Below are 20,323 nucleotides of genomic sequence, written 5' to 3' on the forward strand. Positions count from 1 at the left end.
TGATGAAGTTCAAGAATATATTGTGTTATTACAAGACTTTTCTGCTAGCATAGCCCTAGATCAGATTTTTTTTGTAATTTGAAGATTAGTGTACTTTCAAGTTTTGTTTTTAATTTGCTTTAGTTGATAAGTACCTTAGCCCCAAATGGCATCTTTTTCTAGTATAGAGCGTATTCTATCAGTGTGCAAGGCTTTAACGTTCTTTAAAACCAAGTGATGCTCAACCATAGTAAAAGATAGATTAGCTGTATCTACATTCAACACACTTAATCAACTGGGAAACTATGCAGAGACAAAAGTGACATATGACCACATATTTCCAATGAAAGTAAACTTACACTAGGAGCAGGGCAGCATGACCAAAGACCCAACTTTGATTTACAACATGTGTTCCCCTCTGGGCAGGTAGAGGTTTTGTCACAAAGCACATCTGGAGCATGTGGCGCCTCTGGGGCATGTGGCGCCTCTGGGGCATGTGCAACATGAGCAACATCTTCCTTGTGAAGCTTGTTCTTGATGAGCCAGGGCACGGAGAGCTCCCCTTGAGTGCAGGTTTCTTGCTCTACATTGCAGGTGAAACCGTTTGGACAGCAGTGCACATGGTCAGAACAGCACACAGCCTGAAAGAAATTAAAACAATGACGATCAATGTCAATAGGTCAGGCGTAAACATTGGACAGCCCCCTTCTTCACTGGTGAGTTTGGGCACTAAAAAACACATGCATTCTGTCGCTCATTTTTGCAAACCATCATCTGTTAAACAACCCGCTCACATTCATGACTCATCAGCAATAAAACATCAAACCATCCAACAAACATATGCAAGAGCAATTAGAAGAAATTGCAGAAAAACTGAAAAAACTTAAACACAGCAGCAAGCGACCATGTTGCAATGGCACTGTGCATAGTCTACACACTGTGTAACAATCCACCATTGGTGTAAATACACCATTTGCTTCACCAAATGCTTTTAATAGTAAATGTCAGGGCTACACTCTTCGCTGTACTTTGTTGCAACTTTAATGATCCAAGAATTGCATCTTACAAAAGTGTTGCCATTGAACCAATTAGCTATAGCCTTTACTTACCTTAGTTAAAACACCTTATCTGGTATAGACCACCTAGCCGCAGATTGGAACCAGAAGTTTTTTTAACTTTTTTTTTTTTTACAGCAGTACCCCTGCGCACTGGTAGCTTGCCTAATTCGGCTCAGTGTGGCGTAATCTGTGCAGGAAGTGACCGTATAGAAGTGCCACCCTAGGGCGCCTAGATCAGTTTTATTTAGAACTTTCCACGCCAGAAGCGCAGAGTCACGAAGAGTACTGCTAGAGGTGAGTGAAAAACATGGCTGTGAAAGGGAAAAATCCTTAAGTCTTCAAATCAGTTCATAGGGTTGGAGGATGGGTAAGTCGGTTAGGAATCTGCGGCGAGACAGTCTACCGGATAAGGCGCTACCGCAGGTAAGAAACTGGTTCAGCTGATGGAGACTTTAGCTGCAGATTCCTTACCTTAGAAAACATACCCAAGCAATACAGCTCTTGAAGAGGCTAGGCAAAACTATTTCAAACTTAAGTCCTGCAGGACTGAACAAGCGAAGTGCCGTACATATGTGCCGGAATGTCCGGGCAGTAGTGCTTGGTAAACTTGTGCACGGAGGCCCACATTGCTGCTAGGCAGATGTCAAGGACGAGGACTTCGCGTGCTAGTAGGGGGTTGCTTCTAGGCCAATAAAAAGATTTTGATGCAGAGGATGATCCACCGCGAGATGGTCCATTTTGTAATGCCTCCCCATTCGGGGCTCTGGCACACCACACAAAGAGTTGGTCATTCACGGACAACTCTTATGCGGTAAACTTAGAACAACAATGCTTTTTGGGGCCAGCTGGTGGAGTTGCTGCTCTTCCTTAGACGGATGAGGCGGAGCATAAAAGGTAGGCTGGGTCTAGCTTGGCCAAACTGAAAGGGAGTTGCCACCTTCGGTAGGAAGGAAGCTCTAGTGAAGAACCAGCTTGTCTGGGAAGATATTGAGAAACTGAGGCGTAGATGACAAGGCTTGACGCTTACTGTAATTTTACTGCCACTAGAAAGGCCATCTTGATAGGTAGGAGCCCGATAGGACAGTTGTGTAGTGGATAAGAGGGAGCACACATTAGAAAGGTTAAAACTAAATTTAGGTCCACACGGAGGCATGATGAAGGGAGAAAGTAGGAACAAGAGTTGGAGACCTATCAGAAACCAATGTACAATTGGGCACTTGAGAAAGGATGGCTGATCGTGCAAATGCAGACATGCCGAGATGGCAGAAAGAATCTTTAAGGTGTTCAAAGCCAAGCCCTGCTGGGCAAGAGAGAGAACAAACATAAGAACCTGAGAAGGGGGAGCAGAAAATGGATCAATCTGTTTAGCTGCATACCATGCCACAGACTTACCCCAATGGCAGGTATATACAGTCTTGGTGAAGGTACACCGGACACCAAGAGGACGATACAGACTTGGGTAGAAGATAGAAAACTGTCCTATCACCGCTCAATCACCCCACATGTAGGCAGAGCACTGACCGTCCTGGATGGTCTTTTTAGAGCAGAAGACAAGTCAGGCAGCTGAGGAGGCGGCCTTGCCATGCTCCGTCAACAAACCAATTACAAACTGCAGGTTGATCTACTAACGAACACCTGGAGTCTGCATTAAGGAACATAGCTAAAAGGTGTTTTTCCCGGCACCAATTGCATTGTGGAGCATGAAACCAGACAAAATAGGTCAGAGGGGGGCAAGGTCCACAGTCGGGGCATTGACAAACCCAAATAATCGAATTCAATGAAAGGACCACAATGGAGGTGAAGAAATATGATGTAGAAAAGGATTGTCCAAAGCTATCAGGAGACTCGAGAGGCCCCGATTAAGAGCAGCAGGCAGGTCAACTCAGAGCCCAGGCGAAGCACGTCCAACCACGAAGGCGGAAGAAAAACATCTAACAAGGGAGCTGATGCTCATGTGCATTACAGTCATAGGAGGAGTCACTTTACCTCATGACTCGAAAGACTTTCTAAAAGAAAAACAAGTCGTACACATCCAAGCGCAACATTGGATGATAGGAGTATACAGAGCATGTGTATCTACAGCGACACATGCCACAAACATTTGTTGCTGAACCTATTAATACCTTTCCCTCGAATACACAATTAAAACCTTTCCCTCCAATACACAGACTCATCAAATCTGGGCTTCTTGTTTCGCTATTCTATAAACTTTAAAAAAGAATCTGCCCTTTTTACCAGAGTAACTGAGCAAGAACAATTAGTGCCATCACACTGTCCCGGCTGGATTAGAAAAATCTTCGACATCTGGTCCTACAAGATTATCAACTAGGCTATCTTCAGAGGCTTCAATACATGGCTGCATGACAGGCAGCCAGTGTGAGGACATAATTTCTCAGAGGAACAACAGGACCTACACTGCCTACTCATCAGGAAGACCATTCAAATTAAAGCTCAATGTATTACCCATCAGGCCTTCTATATCTCTGGTTACAAGATGTGGTCCTCTCTGACTTTTTACTACCACCCAGGCCAAAGCTCATACATCTAGTTTTGGGCACTTCTTCAAATACCCTGTTTATGCCAGGCCTCAATAGGAGGCACGTTTTTAAAGTCCTAGGCCACCACATTCTGGAACAACCTACCCTGTGTATTTGGACTAACTAGCATTCATGATTTCCTAAACTTTTGAAAAGCAATCTTTAATCTTCATACTGGAATATTTTTCTGCTCATTCCTCTTTCTTTGCTAGCTGCTGCTGTTTTAGTGCCAATATGTTCACATGAAAAATGTAAAAATAAATAACTAAGACGAGACTAAGGAGGTCATGTACACCAGCCAAAGACACAGTCAACATTCAAATGTGTGATCCTGCTGCATCGCCACTCTCCTACCAGACTGAGTCCACATCAGTCAAAAAGACCTGTGGAGAAAGGGGAATCTTATTTGTTTGCAAGTGCCCAGGAATAAGTGACCCCTCTAACAGAAAAACCACTAAAGTCATCTGCTGAAATGGTCTGCTTGGGACAACCTTGATCGACTGAGTTTACCTTCAAGACAGAAGGTTACCCCATATCAGCTGCATAGTAGAAAGCAACAAGGAGCATGGCGATGTGTCAAAGATACTCCATTACCTTTAGAAACTCAGAATGGTTAACCTGCTTTCTCCCAACATTCCATGAGCCCTGGGGTGCCTATACCCACCTCTATCTTCAACTTAAGGTTCTACACAGGTAAGCTTGTTTCTTTACTATGTTCTAATGCTGTGGTGATGACAGTGGCATTGTCTGTCGTGCTGATACTTTTAGTGAACAAAAGCGCCCAGAACCTTTGGGAGAGTTTCCAATTAGTTTAGGATTGGTGAGCATTCACACACTTTGCTGACTGGTTCTGTTTTAGCCAAACTAAAACGTTCATTCAGGTGTTCCAGTTTGAAATCAATCCTGACAATACGCCTTGCTAGGGTGTGCAGATCGATTTGAGCTTCCATTTAGTCATATTGAAGTAGTAGTGTTTTTGATGTGTATTCAAGCATGTTCAAGAAAGAGGCCTATAATGGCAATTTGATGTTGCTGATAATAGCCTCACAATTTTGTGGGCTGCTAACTTTAAAGTCATATCCTTTCACAAAATCAGTGTGCGATTGTGTCAGTGTACCTGCTCCACAATCCCCTAGAATGTCCAGAAGCAAAGAACCATTTGTCAATTTGTGGTTTTGAAGAATTGTGACGTTTGTTTGAATTCGAAATGGGCTGGCTGAGAATCCTGGCCCCCTGATATACCTCCGTAAAAGAATTGCTGTCCAGAAATTCTCATTTTTGATTTGTGCTTTTAGATTAGTAGTTTAGCTTTAGCAGACATTGCTGTTCAGTGCCAAATATTTCAGGACAACATTTGTAAAAATGGCGGATGTGTTGCAGTGATGTAATATTTCAAGAACCATGAGAACTACATACTTCCTTTTGAAGTCAAAACATAGGTTTTTGGGGGGGGGTCAAGAAGTCTTATAGAGACAGAAAATAACTCCGAGCAACCCTTCTGCCATTTTCCAAAATGGCGGCTATAATAGAGGAAGAAGAGATATATGGAAATTAAACAAATATTGGTTTTTAATCCTTTTATGTATACACAAAACCATGTTTATGACCTGAACAGGAAAAAGCAAATGTTTAACACTACTGTTTGACACAATTTTCTAGTTCACTTCCTTTGTTTCAGCAATCGCGCGTGGTACATTTACAGAAGAGCATATTGACAGGGACATCTTTTTATAGCACATGTTTTACATGTATGTGTAATTTCTGTGGGTAGAGGTTTCAGAAATGTAATAAGTTTAACACCCCATCAATATCTTCCCAACCAAATTAACATGGATCTTTCTCTACATAGGAATGATCTAAAAACATTAACATACTCTGACCAAGTAGAACGCTCATTTAATGTGTCCACAAACAGATTAGAACGTCAGTGAAAGGTCACTTAGCAAGAACAATCTTTTGAGCTCACTGTAATGAAGATAGTCAAACGTGCGACAGTCAGAACTCGCTTTCTAAACATATACAAGGTATTTTTTATTTGTCTCTAAAGTCAGCTTCTAAAATCCATTTTGAAACTTCACAGGTTCAGCAGTTAAAGCTCAGAGTTATATTTCAACTTTGCTCATAGTGTCATCACCCGTAAGAATATGTGCCTTGATAAAAAAATGCAAAAGGAATAATAATAAGGAAGTTTATAAAGCGCCTGGTTACGCCTTCTCGGCGTGTCCCCGCGCTGTGGAGAGAGAGAGAGAGCCAGTTCAGTAGAAGAAGAAAGCACAAGCCCATAACTAATCACAGAGAACTAGGTGGCGAACAGGTGAGTTTTAAGAAGGCTCCTAAACCTGGTCTCCGATTTTTCCATCCTCAGACAGACCGGGAGTTTGTTCCAGTTTTGTGCAGCTAAGAGGCGAAATGAGCGGCCGCCCATTCTCGTTTCTTAATCCTAGGGATTTCTAGCTGCCCTGTCCCGCCTGACCTAAACGCTCTGCCCGGTACATACCTAGTGATCAGGTTTCCCAGGTACATTGGAGCCTTATGCCAGAGGATGCGATGACAGATAAGGGATTTAAACAACACCCTTTTCTTGACTGGAAGTCAATGAAGAGCTTCAAGGGCTGGTTTAGACGCCACCCTTCTGGGTAGTCTCAAAATCAATCGTGCTGCAGCATTCTGCAGGACTTGTAGCTGTCTAAGATTCTTTTCTGAAGCACCCAGATATAAAACATTCCCGTAATCCAGACGGGAAGTAATAAGAGTGTGCGTCATCGTCTGTCTGACCTCTAGCGGGAGCAGATCAAGTGTTTTGTTAAGAGTTTTTAGAACACCAAAACATTTCCCCACTAGCCGGCGGATATGATCTTCATAAGAGAGGGCCGGATCCAACCATACCCCTAGATTCTTAGCCTCCAGACAGGGTATAGGGGTGGGGCCTAGACATTGTGGCCACCAATCTGCGGTCCAGCAAGATTTGTCTCTACCCACCACCATCACCTCGATCTTGCCTCCATTCAACTTTAAGCAGTTTTTATTCATCCAGGAGGCAAGCTCCTGCATGCATGCCTTAAAGTTGGAAGCATCAGCCGAAGGTGCCTGGGATAGGGAGATCAGCAGCTGGGTGTCGTCAGGATAAGAGACTAATATTACTCCAAACGCCTGCACCACCTCAGCCAGGGGAGACAAGTACAAGTTGAACAGAGTGGGGCTCAGGGCAGAGCCTTGAGGCACCCCCTGCTCTAGTGCAACCTCTTTGGACTGGAAAGACCGACATCGGACCAGGAAGCTGCGCCCGGTCAGAAAAGATTTCAGCCAGCCCAGCGCAGGACCCGAGACACCCCCTCTGTTCAGACACTGCAGCAAGGTGAAATGTGCCACAGTGTCGAACGCCGCACTGAGGTCTAGCATTATCAGTGCCATGGTGTGTCCCGCGTCTACTCCTTGCCTGATGGTTTCCGTGGCTCTTAACAGAGCGGTTTCTGTAGAGTATCCCGCCCTGAAACCTGATTGTGAGGGGTGCAAGATTAGCCGCCTCCATGTGCGCCATTAGTTGGATATTGACCACTTTCTCCGCTACCTTCGCTACATAAGGCAGCAGGGAGATGGGTCTTAGATTTTCAAGAATATCATGGCTGAGAGTGGATTTTTTCTTGATCGGCAGGATCACAGGTCTTTTCCAGGTCACGGGCAGCGTGTGAGATACAAAAGAGATCTCCAAAACGTGCCTAATATAAGGCTCAAGAGTCTCCAAACTCTCTCCTAGCACCTTGGGAGGGGCAGGGTCCCTGGGGGATCCAGACTTAATGCTGAGACAAATGCTTCTTAGGGTCGCTGGAGGAGGGACTGTGAAACGTTTGTTTCCGTCCCACTACACTGTCTCCAAGCACTTCCTCAAAAACCAGTCCACTCCCCGGATTACTAGTAAATGAGGCATAGATGTTCCTCACCTTCAGAGAGAAGTAGTCTGCTACTCTGTTGCATTCCCCCACTGAATCGTTGCAGGGGGCATTCGAGCCAGCCATCGTGGAGATCTCCTTATAAATTCTAAAGAGTTCCTTTGAGAAGTTCTCAGCCTCTCCTGTTCTGGTTTTATAATGGGCGGCCTTAGCCCCTCTAAGTAGGACTTGGTATTTCCTCTGTCCTTCTCTGTAGAGCCTCCGCTCCTGTGCTCTGAAACCCTTTCTTCAACTCCTCTACAGTCTCTTGCATTCTGAAAGGTGGGAGTAAACCAAGGAGCGGGCCTTCTGGCTCTCCCGTCAGATTTCTTCAGTAGTGGAGGTGCCACTTTGTTAAGGGCCTGCAGAATGCGCTCATTCAGATTTTCACTAGCACTTTCACTGTCAGACCCTCCTGGGGGTCCTCCTTCCCTAAGCATCCTATTGAAGGTGTCTTGCGAGAAGTTCTTCCACTTTCTACAGGGATAGTTATTAGTCCCTCCCTTCAGTGGATCTTCCATAGTTATGTCAATGCTAAAAGGCACCAGGAAATGGTCCGACCAGGGCACTGGAAGTGGCGTGCCTACCTCCACACCCTCCCAGCTGGCAAACACTGGATCTAGCAAGTGACCTAGCTGATTGGTGGGGGCACAGGATTTAAGATCCAGCCGCATGATCTGCAAGTCCTGAGGCAGCTCGGCTGCCTCCTTATGCAGAGAGTCTTCAAAATGCACGTTCAGATCACCCAGCACAAGAAGTTTGTTCGGCCTGATCGCCAAGTGGGCAATGCCTTCTTGAAGACTGAGCTTAAAATTCCCAAGTGCTCCGGGAGATCTATAAAGGAGGATCCCAGTAACAGAGGATTTGGGGCCTAGTTTTAGCTCAAAGTGTCTGGCCTCACTGCTATTTACCAGTAAGGGTTCCAGGGTACACTCGTAGGGTGCCTTCGTGATGACGGGGTCCGAAAGAGACCCCAGCCAGGTTTGAGTCAGAAACACCACATAAAGGTTTTCATCCGTGAGAAGCTCCGAAATCTCGACGCTATGCTTACTGAGGGATCTGCAGTTGAGTAGTCCGCCCATAAGCAGCTTCTGGCCCACCTGACTGCCCTGCTCCCATCCTCCCTTGAAGGAGAAATGTTGGCACTTTCTGAGTAGCATCGCGGCCATAGAGTGTCGGCAAGACGTCACTACGGGAGGGCAAAGCTGTATTAGTTCCTCTCTCCCATACTGAATAGGTAGGTGCTCGATTTGGGCAGGGGTACTGGCCCCGGTCCCCGTCCGTCCGCGGACGGGCGCAGACGGGCTTGCCTTTGGCGCGCCGCCGGCTCGTCCGCTGCACGCATCCACTTGTCGTCCTCTGTCCTTCCAGCATTAAGTAGGGAGAGGGGCGGGGAAACTAGAGCGCTGACATGGTTGCGGTGTGCCCGGAAGTGCTGGGCTCCTCCTCACCGTCCGCAACAAACGCACACAAAGGACGCGGCGGGAGTGCAAACACAGGTTAGTCACCAATCAGCCCTTTAATGTTTCCCACCACCGAACATCAGCAATTTGTCGCCCACGCTCTAACTCACCGTCCCTCAGATCACCACCCCGGAATCCCCCTCTAATAACACTCCTATTTTTACTGAATCCCCCCCTATCAACCCTACCTCCCTAGGACAGCTCGCATCCCGGATAAAATCAGGTTCCCCGAACGACAGCTGCCCACCCTCAGTCTTGCAAAGAGTATGTCACTCCCTACCTGATTGCATCTTACCTCTCCTGAACAGTTCACTCAGCACAGGCACTGTCCCGAGACCCTTCAAAGAAGCCATCCTTGTCCCGCTATTAAAAAAACCTGGCGCGGACCCAGCGGAACTCTCCAATTACCGCCCCATCTCGCTTCTGCCTTACTTCTCAAAACTCCTCGAAGCACATGTTACTAGATGCCTCTCCAATTTCATTGCGTCCTCTTGCTATCTGGAGCCTAATCAGGCTGGCTTCAGGCCCTCATTCTCCACTGAAACCGTCATCCTAGCTGTCCTCGACATGCTGAGAAGAAATGCAGACTCAGGAACCCCCCAGGATCTTGTTCTCCTGGACCACTCGGCCGCGTTCGACACGGTTGACCACAACATCCTGCTCAACCGTGTCGAACAGGCTGGCATCCAGGAACCCGCTCTCGGCTGGATCCATTCTTTCTTGTCTGACAGATCCCAAGCCGTCCGCCTAGGCCCCTACACAGCCCCCAAGACCCCCACAACCTGTGGAGTCCCTCAGGGCTCCTCCCTATCACCTCTCCTGTTCAACCTGTACCTCCGTCCCCTACTCCATTCACTCCGTAATTGGGACATTACAGTTTTTAACTATGCTGACGATTTGCAGATCATTTTCCCACTCAACTCCCCCAATGCAATAGACAACTTTCACTCTGCCATGCTCCACATCCAAGAGTGGATGAATTCCAACCAATTGAAGCTAAACCCCGGGAAAACCGAGCTCCTTCTCCCAGGCTCCAGCCTCTCCTCCTGGGGCACCCAGTTCTGGCCTCACAAACTGGGACCCCCGCCGACCCCTTCCACCTCTGTAAAAAGCCTTGGCGTAATAATCGACGCCGATCTTTCCCTCCGACCTCATTAGCTCAATGATTTCATCCTGCTCCTTCCAGCTCAGAAAGATCCGGAAGGTCAGCCATCTGCTTCCCATACCTGCCTTGACTCAGGTTATCATCTCTCTTGTGCTTTTCCAACAGCATCTATCACGGACTTCCCAAAACCCTTCTCCACCGCCTTCAGGTGATCCAAAACCAGGCAGCCCGGATCATCTTTAAATCTCCAAAATGGCAATCTGCCAGAACTATGATGTACAAACTCCACTGGCTACCAATTGAACAAAGGGTGGCCTTCAAGCTGGGCTGTCTCACATACAAAGCCCTCAATTGCCCCAGTCCTGCCTTCCTGATCTCCCTGATCACCCCCTACTGTCCAAACCGCAACCTCCGCTCTACCCATCTCAAATCACTCATCACACCCAAAACTAGAACTAATAAATTCAGTAGACAAAGGTTCGCCTTTTTTGCCCCGAAATTTTGGAACTCCCTTCCCTTGAACATCAAATCTAGCAGCTCCCTCCTTCATTTTAGGAAGTTGCTAAAAACCTTTCTTTCCCCCACCCTGCACTAAACTTCAGCTCCGGAATTCGATGTCTTATAGCGCCAGGAAACCCATGGTGTCAGCGCGCTCTACAAATTTAATTTAATAATAATAATAGCAAGCGAGTGCCAGTAGTTGCGGTCAAAGCAGATGGAGCCTGCCTCTGCCACGACAAGCTCTTCTCCACCAAGCTCTTCTTAGAGCAGTGAATAACTGATGGACAGAATGCTGAACAATGCAAACTATTCACCTTCAGTCACAAGCATCTGGGTTTAATCCATTGTTCTTTTACTCACCACGCCACCCCAGTTTGGACCCAGCCATATGCAAATCAGTCTTGACCCTGTTCCTCATGCCAACAGTCCAGCCCAAACTGCCAAGCCTGGTACTCCCTGGGCCAGAAACAAGCATCCTGGGACGGGTTTTGAAGCATCACCCTTCATAAGCCAACCTAGCTTGAATCTAGTGGTGCAGTGAGCACGGGACCCACATCTGGGCATACCCTTACCACTTGGGGCGGCAAAAGGAACAAATGATGGATGGAATGCTGAACAATGCAAACATTCACGCTCAGTCACAAGAATCTGGGTTTAATCCATCGTTCTTTAGCTCACTATCCAAACGCCCTTCACTGGATATAGCTCATCAAATTCTACTGAATTGCTCTTAAAAATGTCGACTACAATACGGAAAACACCTTCATCGCAGACAATTGTCAGGATAGGCTGGTCTTAAAGCTCAGCCTGCGCATTTTGGAATTTTGTTTAGAGCAGTGAATACTTTTGGGTAGTTTATGACTGGAGATTCTATTACTGGTAATAACCCAACCTTCTTCAGAATGACGGTATTGGCGATCAGAGCATAAATTCCAGCCCAAAGAGGAACTCGCTTCTCTTCATCCTTCAGTCCGCACCGAATAAGCAATATGAAAACTTCAGTTAAATCAGCTTTGAGGACTGCAGTTTCGGGTAGAAGATCCATTTCCCCTGCCACTTTGAAACTTTCTGGTAGACTGGGAAGTGTTGATGGCTTGTAGTGATTTTGCTGCCACACTGGCATGATAGTTGGGTTGTAGGTTTGCAGCTTTGTTTGTTCAGGACTACAGCTGACCACTTGTTTTCCAGCAGCTAGTTCATTGGCACACTCTTGAATAATCACCCTGGCAGTATCATGTGTGCTGGATGTTCCAGACAAAGAGTAGTCTTCAAAATCAAAATTATCAACAGCAATTGTAAATCCTTTCCTGTTAAGGTGACTTGGAAGTGGTGTGCCTTTGGATTCATAAGATTTTACAGCATGATCTGCTAACAAGTTGCTAACTCAAGAACTTTAGTTTGTAATAGTTATTCCTTGGTGATATTAAATAATGATGTAATAAATGTTAAGACATCAGGCCTTCTTGTTGGCTCCCATAATTTGCGCAGCTCTAGGGCATCACAAAATTTGTCATTAAGTTCAAAATCTAAATCTTTCATGACGCTTCTTAAAATGGATCCATCAGATTTTACTGCCGCCTGTGATTTTATTTTGGCCAAGAACTTTAGTAATCAAATCTGCTGAGAACACCATGAGCGTCATTTTTGTTAGATGGACAACATCTTACTCTGTCATTGTATATCACCAGAAAAATCTTAATTTCCTTATGGATCAATAGAGTTTCATCAATGTTGACCATTATTTCTCTGATCTAGCCGAATGTGAAAGCATAGCCAGCACTCAAGAGTAGCTATAAAACGTAATTTGCTTTTTCAGACTGCAAACTTAACTGAAGGCTGGCGGTTACATTGCTGCTTGCAGCACATTGTACATTCATATTTCCAAATGTATGCAAGCATGCAGTTCGGGTGGGGATACGAATACACTGCTAATACATTCACCTCACGATTTAGATCAGCTACTCAGCTGAAAACTTAATCTGGGAAGAAACTAGCCTCAGATAAAGATGTTTGCCCTTTGAGACTCACATACTCTGTTCTTTCATCAGTCCCTCTGGCTCTTGGTCTAGCTAAACCACAGTTAACACATTGAAGATCCTGTGCTTTCTGATCAGTTGTTAGAGGTGGATGTGGGGTAGCCATCGACCTAAGTGGATGGGCACTGGGGTAGGGTGTTGTCACATTCTCAGAAGACTCTGAATCTTGTTGTGATTCACTGGTTTTTACAATTTTTTACTCATTTTTCCAGGCTTTTTACCAATTCATACAACTTGTTCCACTAATTATAAAATATTGAATCCTCTTCATCTATCAGTTTTATTCTTTTTGAACTTTGTTTTTCCATATTTCTGCAATATCTCAAACTCTTCTGTCCAGCCACAGTTGATGCTAGCTTTTGTTTAAGATTAGTTTGTCACATTTTTCTTTGATGAAGGAGTCTTCAGATTTTTTAGTTAGCAGAGGATCATTACCTCCTTACAAAGAATGTTTCTATCACTGGTTTTGCTCAAGTTTACTAATTTTAATCAACGGAAAACCAGAAACAAAAACAATATGGATCATGGTTCCTGAAACTGCAGCACATCCGCCATTTTTTAAAACTTTGTTTAGAAACAATCATCCCGGATTAGCAATGTTTACCTAAACTAAATTACTTCTCTAATGACACAAAAACGATAAAAAATGAACATCTGTGGACAATAGTTTTTTTTACGACTGTTATCAAGGGGCCAGGACTAAGAACATTGCTTTGCCGAGCTCGCACACAAGGTATCACCTACCAAACTGTCACTTCTTTATGTAGTCCTAGGAACATGACTAAAGTTTGGCTCAGCTTTTAGAGCACCCTTATTCTATAAGCTATCCGGCTTGTTACTAGAGTGAGTTTTTGGCTGAAGGAGTATGTACTATCTGTGCCTTTTTTGACATATTTACTGAGAACCTATTATCTCCTTGCCAGGTTTTCTCCTCTTCTATTTTATGTACTCAAAGTAGGTGGTTGTGTAATTAAGTAGTTTACAAGATTTAATTCTGATGAAGATTGAAAGAATCAGTGCATTTTCATATAAGGACTAACATGCATATCAAAGTTTAATAACTACAGAGATTTTGTTACTTATTTTTCAAACTAATAGATGGACTTCATCTTATAACATCAACTGCAAGCAGGACTTACACAACAGACCTGAAGGCAATTTTTGGTTTTAAGTATTTTAGAATTTGGGCTTGTATGACATTATGTGCTTTAGGAATCAGCCCTTTTTAAGATCTATTACGGTGGCGTAAATAGTTTTGTGATCAATACTATAGCATTTTTTTTTCTTTTCAGTTAATTGATTGATCCTGTAAAGATCTAGCATGGAATGGCCTTAAAATGTTTCAATAATGCAGAGTAGAATTATGCTCAAGATTCCACAGTGGTGGAGGAGGCAGCGCTTGGGGTGGGATGACTCGCTTAAGGCCTTCCATGAAAGCCTTCAGGATTACTATTCTGAAAAACTAAGTGGGCTTCCTAATCTGCAAGTAAGCAGCCCAATTTAGCTTAATGCAGATGTAGGCAAGACCGGACTGTTGACACACCGCAAAGGATTCCTCTCCGTGATCGACAGGCACAGTCTACAAATATTGTGCAAGAGTGTAATGGGATGCTTAGAGTGTCAAGAGGGTACAAAACAAATGGGAGTTCTTTCCATCATATGCACATTCTCGACTGTCTAAGGTGCTGGAGTCACAGAGGCAGATTCCCACTGCTGAGACTTTTTTGTGGGCGACGAATGGCGTGGAAAGAACACCAGATGGTAGACAAACGAAAGTAGGAGTGTATGGACTGACTAGGGATGATGCCAAAGGCCCAGCGAGAACACCTATTGGCGTCGAACCAAAGCTCCCCTATAGATGTTCGAGCCCGATGGCAGAGAAAACCAATCTGACTAAGGAACCAATGCCCATGCGCATTGCCTACACCTTGTGACTCGAAAGGACTTCTTCGAACAAAAACAAGTTGCACACATCCGAACCCAACTCTAGATCATATATACATATATCTGCTTCCACTCTTGCTTTCGCTGTTCAGAAACCAGGCACCAACACCCTGGGGGAGAATTTTATGAAGTTTTATGCAACAGACGGCTCTGACGTGTTTTAATGGTATAACTACATTGCTCACATACCTTCAACACCATTGCAAAGTTATTTTATACTGCCATGGTAACCACGCACAAATGCATTGCCAGAAAATACATACTTCACTGTTTTCTTCTGTCCTGGTAATTATATGCATGTATTTACCTTTTAAATTGCTGGCAATGTTTTAGAATTCCTTTAAAAATGTAAACAATTGCTTTGTAAAATATATGTAATATAGAATAAATTGACAAGATTTAGGTCTTGGTTGACTTCTCTGCCACAAAAGTCTCCTGCACCTTTATCTTGCTTCCATCTTAACACTTAACTATATTTCAAATTACAATACAGCTTTTTCTCTGGTGGCAACATGTTTAAGGTTTGGGAGCATCAAACCAGGATTTGGAATTTAAAAAATATTATTCAAAATCCTCAATGGGAGAATATCATGTGCAATTAGTTAGTACATTATCGAAGGGCAGCTCACTGCAAATACAGTTCCAAATTACCTAGCTAGGTTTCAAAAGTAGCTAAACCTCAAGTGGGTTAATAGTAAGCATCTTAATTCATATCCACACATCCTAGTCGGTTCTCATGAGTCACACTCCAAGTGGACGACCTTGCAGTTGGTATACACACAACTCTGCACCTGATAGATTTCACCCTATGGGAGTTCTAATCACATTATCATTCAAACCTTAATATATGTATCTGTACATAGAGACACACACACAATACATACACACACACATATATACATACACATACATACATATATACATACATACACATACATACACATACATACACATACATATCCAAAAGTAGAGCCCAACTCAGACTTGCGCACAAGATGCCTTTAATTTGTCACGTGTTCAGCAACATTACCACACTCCTTTAAGTCCGACCGGTTTCGGTGACCATGCCTTCTTCACAGGTGAGTGTAGTCTGTAACCTCCCAGTAGTCATGTGACCCCCAATCAAATACTGCGGGCACCAGAATGCACCGTAATATTAAAATTAATGTCCCAGTGGCAAATGTCAAATTACGTGCAAACAAAGTTCGAAATTTGCATCACAGGCACAGTGCACTTAGTTGCCAAGCACAAATAGGTTTACTTGCACTGCGGAGTCCCCTAGGAAGAAACATCGCTGAGGAGCGGGTCATGCCCCCTCAATTTCACAGGTACAAAGGGCTCCATTTTGCCGAGGGCCCCCAACCCTGCAGGGCGGGCTCTCAATAACAAGAACGGAGAATCCTGTAGTTTCAAACAAGCATCCAAAAGTAGAGCCCAACTCCGACTTGTGTACAAGATATATATATATATATATATATATATATATATATATATATATATATATACACAAGATAGATAGATATATATCTATATATACACACATACATACATACGCACACACATACACACACATACAAATATATATATATATTAAAAGGTTTGAATGATAATGTAATTATAACAGAACTATATATATATATATATATTACGAGCTCAAAACCTCGACAAACTTTTCGAAGAGGAGACGACACAGCGTGGTGAAAAACCTTCTTTTATTCTTCAGTCGCTATCAAAGCGTTTAGCCTGACCCAGCAGGCTTGGTCACGATTAAAGTTCAACAAACACATACAAACATTTAAAGTGCACAGGCGTCACGTGATACATCACGTGACAACTGAAATCATAGAACTGAAAGAAAGATTCACATTGGTTTCCATGATTCGGGTTTCCGTGAAAAATAGTATGTATAAACATAAATTCCATTACGGGGTTAATTGGTACAAAAATGTCATCAAATGTTATTTAAAAAGAACCTTAAAATAAGTAGTCATAACGGTGTATATTCAACAAAAATAGGCTAAAGATTTGCGCTCATTGTTCAGATCTTAGTTATCATTAAAGGTACCTTCGCAGTTATTTGCACAAATTCAGCTCAAGTGGGCTAATCCTCTGCCAAGACTACATCAAGCGGTTTATATTCAATGATTACATTCGTATCCAATAATCCCCCAAATATTCTCACGGACACACTTATGAAACAAAACCAAAGGGTTTTTCCAAATAATGCCCAAGTGGGCGAATTTCATCAGTTCTATTACTCGAATGTGAAAACAAAAAGTTCTAAAACCAATAACACAAATTTTATAAACTCTAAACCAGAAAAAATGACTCTTGCTATACAAGAAGCTGAATATACCACAGAACAGACCGGTACTTGACGGAGGGGGCGTCGTTTCTCACACTATCGCTTTGAGCCACGCAGGAACCAGGGGATGCTATAGCACGCTTTACAAAGAGCTGTTTGGCAATACAAATTCTGTTTATATTCTCCCGCTTAAAAAAGAAAAGATCTTAGTAGATATTGAACGCAGGTCCCCATTACCTATCTACCCTGGTTCCACTACTATTGGATTATTGTCCTCAATTCTGGATGTGGCTTGAACACAAGACATTGAAACACCTGATATCATTGGTGCGACTTGATTACAGTTGAATCTCTAACGCCGTTTATTCAATTGGATAGAGTTCCAAATCTACATGATGCTATCGGATGATTAACATAACTATATGGGCATATTCACACATCCCTTACCAACGGTCCAGGAACCAGGGACATCATCGCCATTTGACTATTCTGCCCTGAAGAAGTCCCTTGTGGACGAAACGCGTCGGCTGTAGATCCTGTATTTTTTTTACCATCTGAACTAAATAAAGAACTCCCAAGATTATATGAAGAAAAACTTCGTTGATGTGATCATTACTGTTTACCTCATTGAATATATTAGCTCCTCTAAATGTTGAAGTGGTGCACCTTGGCCTTTTCTTAAATATCCATACTGCAGTTAAGTCAAAATTCATAGGTGTGTGTACAGGTCCTCTTCAATATTCAATCCGTACGGGCTTTTTGTATTCAGTTCAACTATGTACCATGACTCCAGTTTGCGTAGCTTTTTAACCCTATCCCCCCCTCTTTCATTCAAGGGTACGGAATCAATCACAAAATAGGACAGACTGCTTGGATTCTTCTCATGGAATTTTTCGAAATGTCGGGCGACTGGATAGGATCTATCCGCATTCTTAATCGCCCTTAAATGCTGCAACACCTGTTGATGAACGGGTTTAATTGTACTACCTAGCTACATTTTAGGAACCCATCCTTTCTGGACAACCAATTACTCTGTTTTTTACCTTTTTCTTTGCCTTAGTCAATGTGGTTTTCACTAGCATTTGTTTAAAGGATCTTGCCTTTCGAAAGGCTATAAGAGGTCTGTTGGTGAGTGAGTGACCTAAAATTGGGTCATTTTTAATGACATGCCAATGTCGAGTCAAAATTTTCTTCACTGATCCATGCAATTTGTTGTAATTAGTGATCAGCCTACATTCATTTTCTGCTTGCTTTTTCATCATCCTTGTGTCTTTGAAGAGGACTTACTCTCTGGTTTTTTGCCTGACTTTGCTGAAAGATGTATCAAGACAGTTATCACTGTATCCCCTCTGTTTGAAACGTAGCTGGAGCTCAGATAATGCACACTCCCTGTCCTTCTGGTCACTGCAATTTCTTAGAACCCTAAGACCTTCCCCATAAGGGATACTGTTTACTAAACAAGTAGGATGGAAACTACTGGCATGTAGCACAGTATTTCCAGAGGTCTCTTTTCTGTATATTTTAGATTGTAATTTATTATCCTTGATGTAAACTGTAAGGTCTAAAAAATTAACAGATTCTGTACTAACGGTACTTGTGAATTTCAGATTCAAACTGTTTTTTTGTATTTTAGCCAGAAAAAGATTTAGATCTGATAATGAGCCTCTCCAGACAACAAACAGGTCGTCAATAAAGCGACTCCAATGGAGGATGTTGTTCTCCCATTCAGTGTGGTACTGCTTCCGGATCACCTGCTCCTCCCACCAGCCCATATGCAAATTAGCATAGCTGGGGGCAAAGCAGGTGCCCATTGCAGTACCACAGGTTTGATGGAACAATTCATCATTGAAGATGAAAAGTTGTTCTTTAGGCAGGTTGAAACCATTGATAAAAGCATATATATCGGTTACCAATCCACACTTCGCATTTAAGTAAAGGCACCGACACCGTGAATTTCCGATTCAAAGTCAGATTTTATTCCCTGTTCGCTGCTCAGACGCGTTTCGGCGGAAGCCTCCGCCTTGATCACTACATCTGCTTAGTTTAACATACACGATTATATATGTTACACATATCCTCCTTGACAGGTTACAACTGGTTCTAGTTGCTATGGCAACCCTGTCATGACGCTCAGTGAGGACATAGAAGAGTTTTGTTAACAACGTGAGTCATGGTGCAAAAAACTCTTCTAATTCACAGCACCCAAATGTTACTTGCACATATATCTTGTTCATCGTGTATACATAATGTGACAATCACGCAGCACAGGATAGGAGCATATTTGATTTAAAATAAAGAAAAATCCAATTTCAGTCATTGTTTAAACTAAATAGTAAAGAGTGAAAGCTGCAACACAGATTGCTGCGCGGAGAAAACTATCGGGTCGGAAATAGTGACATATACGAATGTATTATTCTTACATGACCACCTTATAGGTACACCATCATTAATACGGTGGGTTCCTACAGTTCGCAATTGAAAACTCGCTTACATGATCTGCCTCATGTGTTCGGTTAATTATGTGGTTGTATATTATGTCAACTAGCACAATAAAGCACTCCTCGTCTCCCAGTGGAGTGAGTCTGCTCTATGTTACCCAATACATACATAGTGAGTTTGTGATTGGTGCTAGTCACTTGGTCTCAATTATGTTTGTCACAGGGACTATAGTTTCTCCACATGTGTTGTGATTTAAAATCCCAAAATTAAATTCAAATATAAAAATACAATAAACAGTTCCCTATAGTGCTCACATATAAGCTTGCATTGAATTACATTTGTGCTCCATCATGTCAATTGTGACAACTGGTGCCAACGTGCATTTAATTAACCTATGTTACATATAGTGATTTGCAGAGGTTAAAAAAGTGGTCAAAGGTTTGGGACAAGCATACTAGACTACAGATGTACGTTAAGGGCCTCATCGGCATTCAATCCATTCGGGATCTTAGAGTCAAGCAAGATTATATACCTTGACTCCAACCGTCTCAACGCTAGTCGGCGGTTGCCTCCCCTGATGTTCTTGGGTAAACTGTCAATTACAAAATAAGATAGATCCTGAGATTTTCCTGCGTATTGCGTGCTTATGTTCCTGGCCACCGGGTATGCTTGATCATCATTGCTGATGGCCCTAAGGTGTTGCAGAATTCTTATGTGTGCCTGGTGGATAGTGCTTCCCACATATCGTTTCCCGCAGCTACATATCAGGACATACACTGCGTAGTCTGTTTTGCATGAGCAACTGCCCCTAATAGTGTAGGGTTTCTGTCTGAAAGGTAATATCACTGCGCTGGTATTCACTCCATGTTTGGACATACACACACATATATATATATATATATATATATACACATATATATATATATACACACACACACATATATATACACATACAAACATATATGTATATACACAAATATATACACACATACATATATAAACATACAGACATATATACACATCGAATATG

The 20,323-nt window shown here is 43.1% G+C and overlaps 1 protein-coding gene across 11 annotated transcripts in view; it reads right to left on the reverse strand.

The window, feature by feature from the left end:
• GRN (granulin precursor) overlaps positions 1-20,323 on the reverse strand; it is a 1,328,618-nt gene that overhangs the window by 478,845 nt on the left and 829,450 nt on the right. For all 11 annotated transcript variants that reach the window (XM_086923912.1, XM_086923907.1, XM_086923905.1 and 8 more), the window contains one exon: positions 339-620. In XM_086923912.1, the coding sequence (XP_086780038.1) occupies positions 339-620 (282 nt within the window). The remainder of the gene's footprint in view (positions 1-338; positions 621-20,323) is intronic.

This window comes from Lissotriton vulgaris, chromosome 5, assembly GCF_964263255.1.
Source record: "Lissotriton vulgaris chromosome 5, aLisVul1.2, whole genome shotgun sequence".
Classification (NCBI taxonomy): Eukaryota; Metazoa; Chordata; class Amphibia; order Caudata; family Salamandridae; genus Lissotriton; species Lissotriton vulgaris.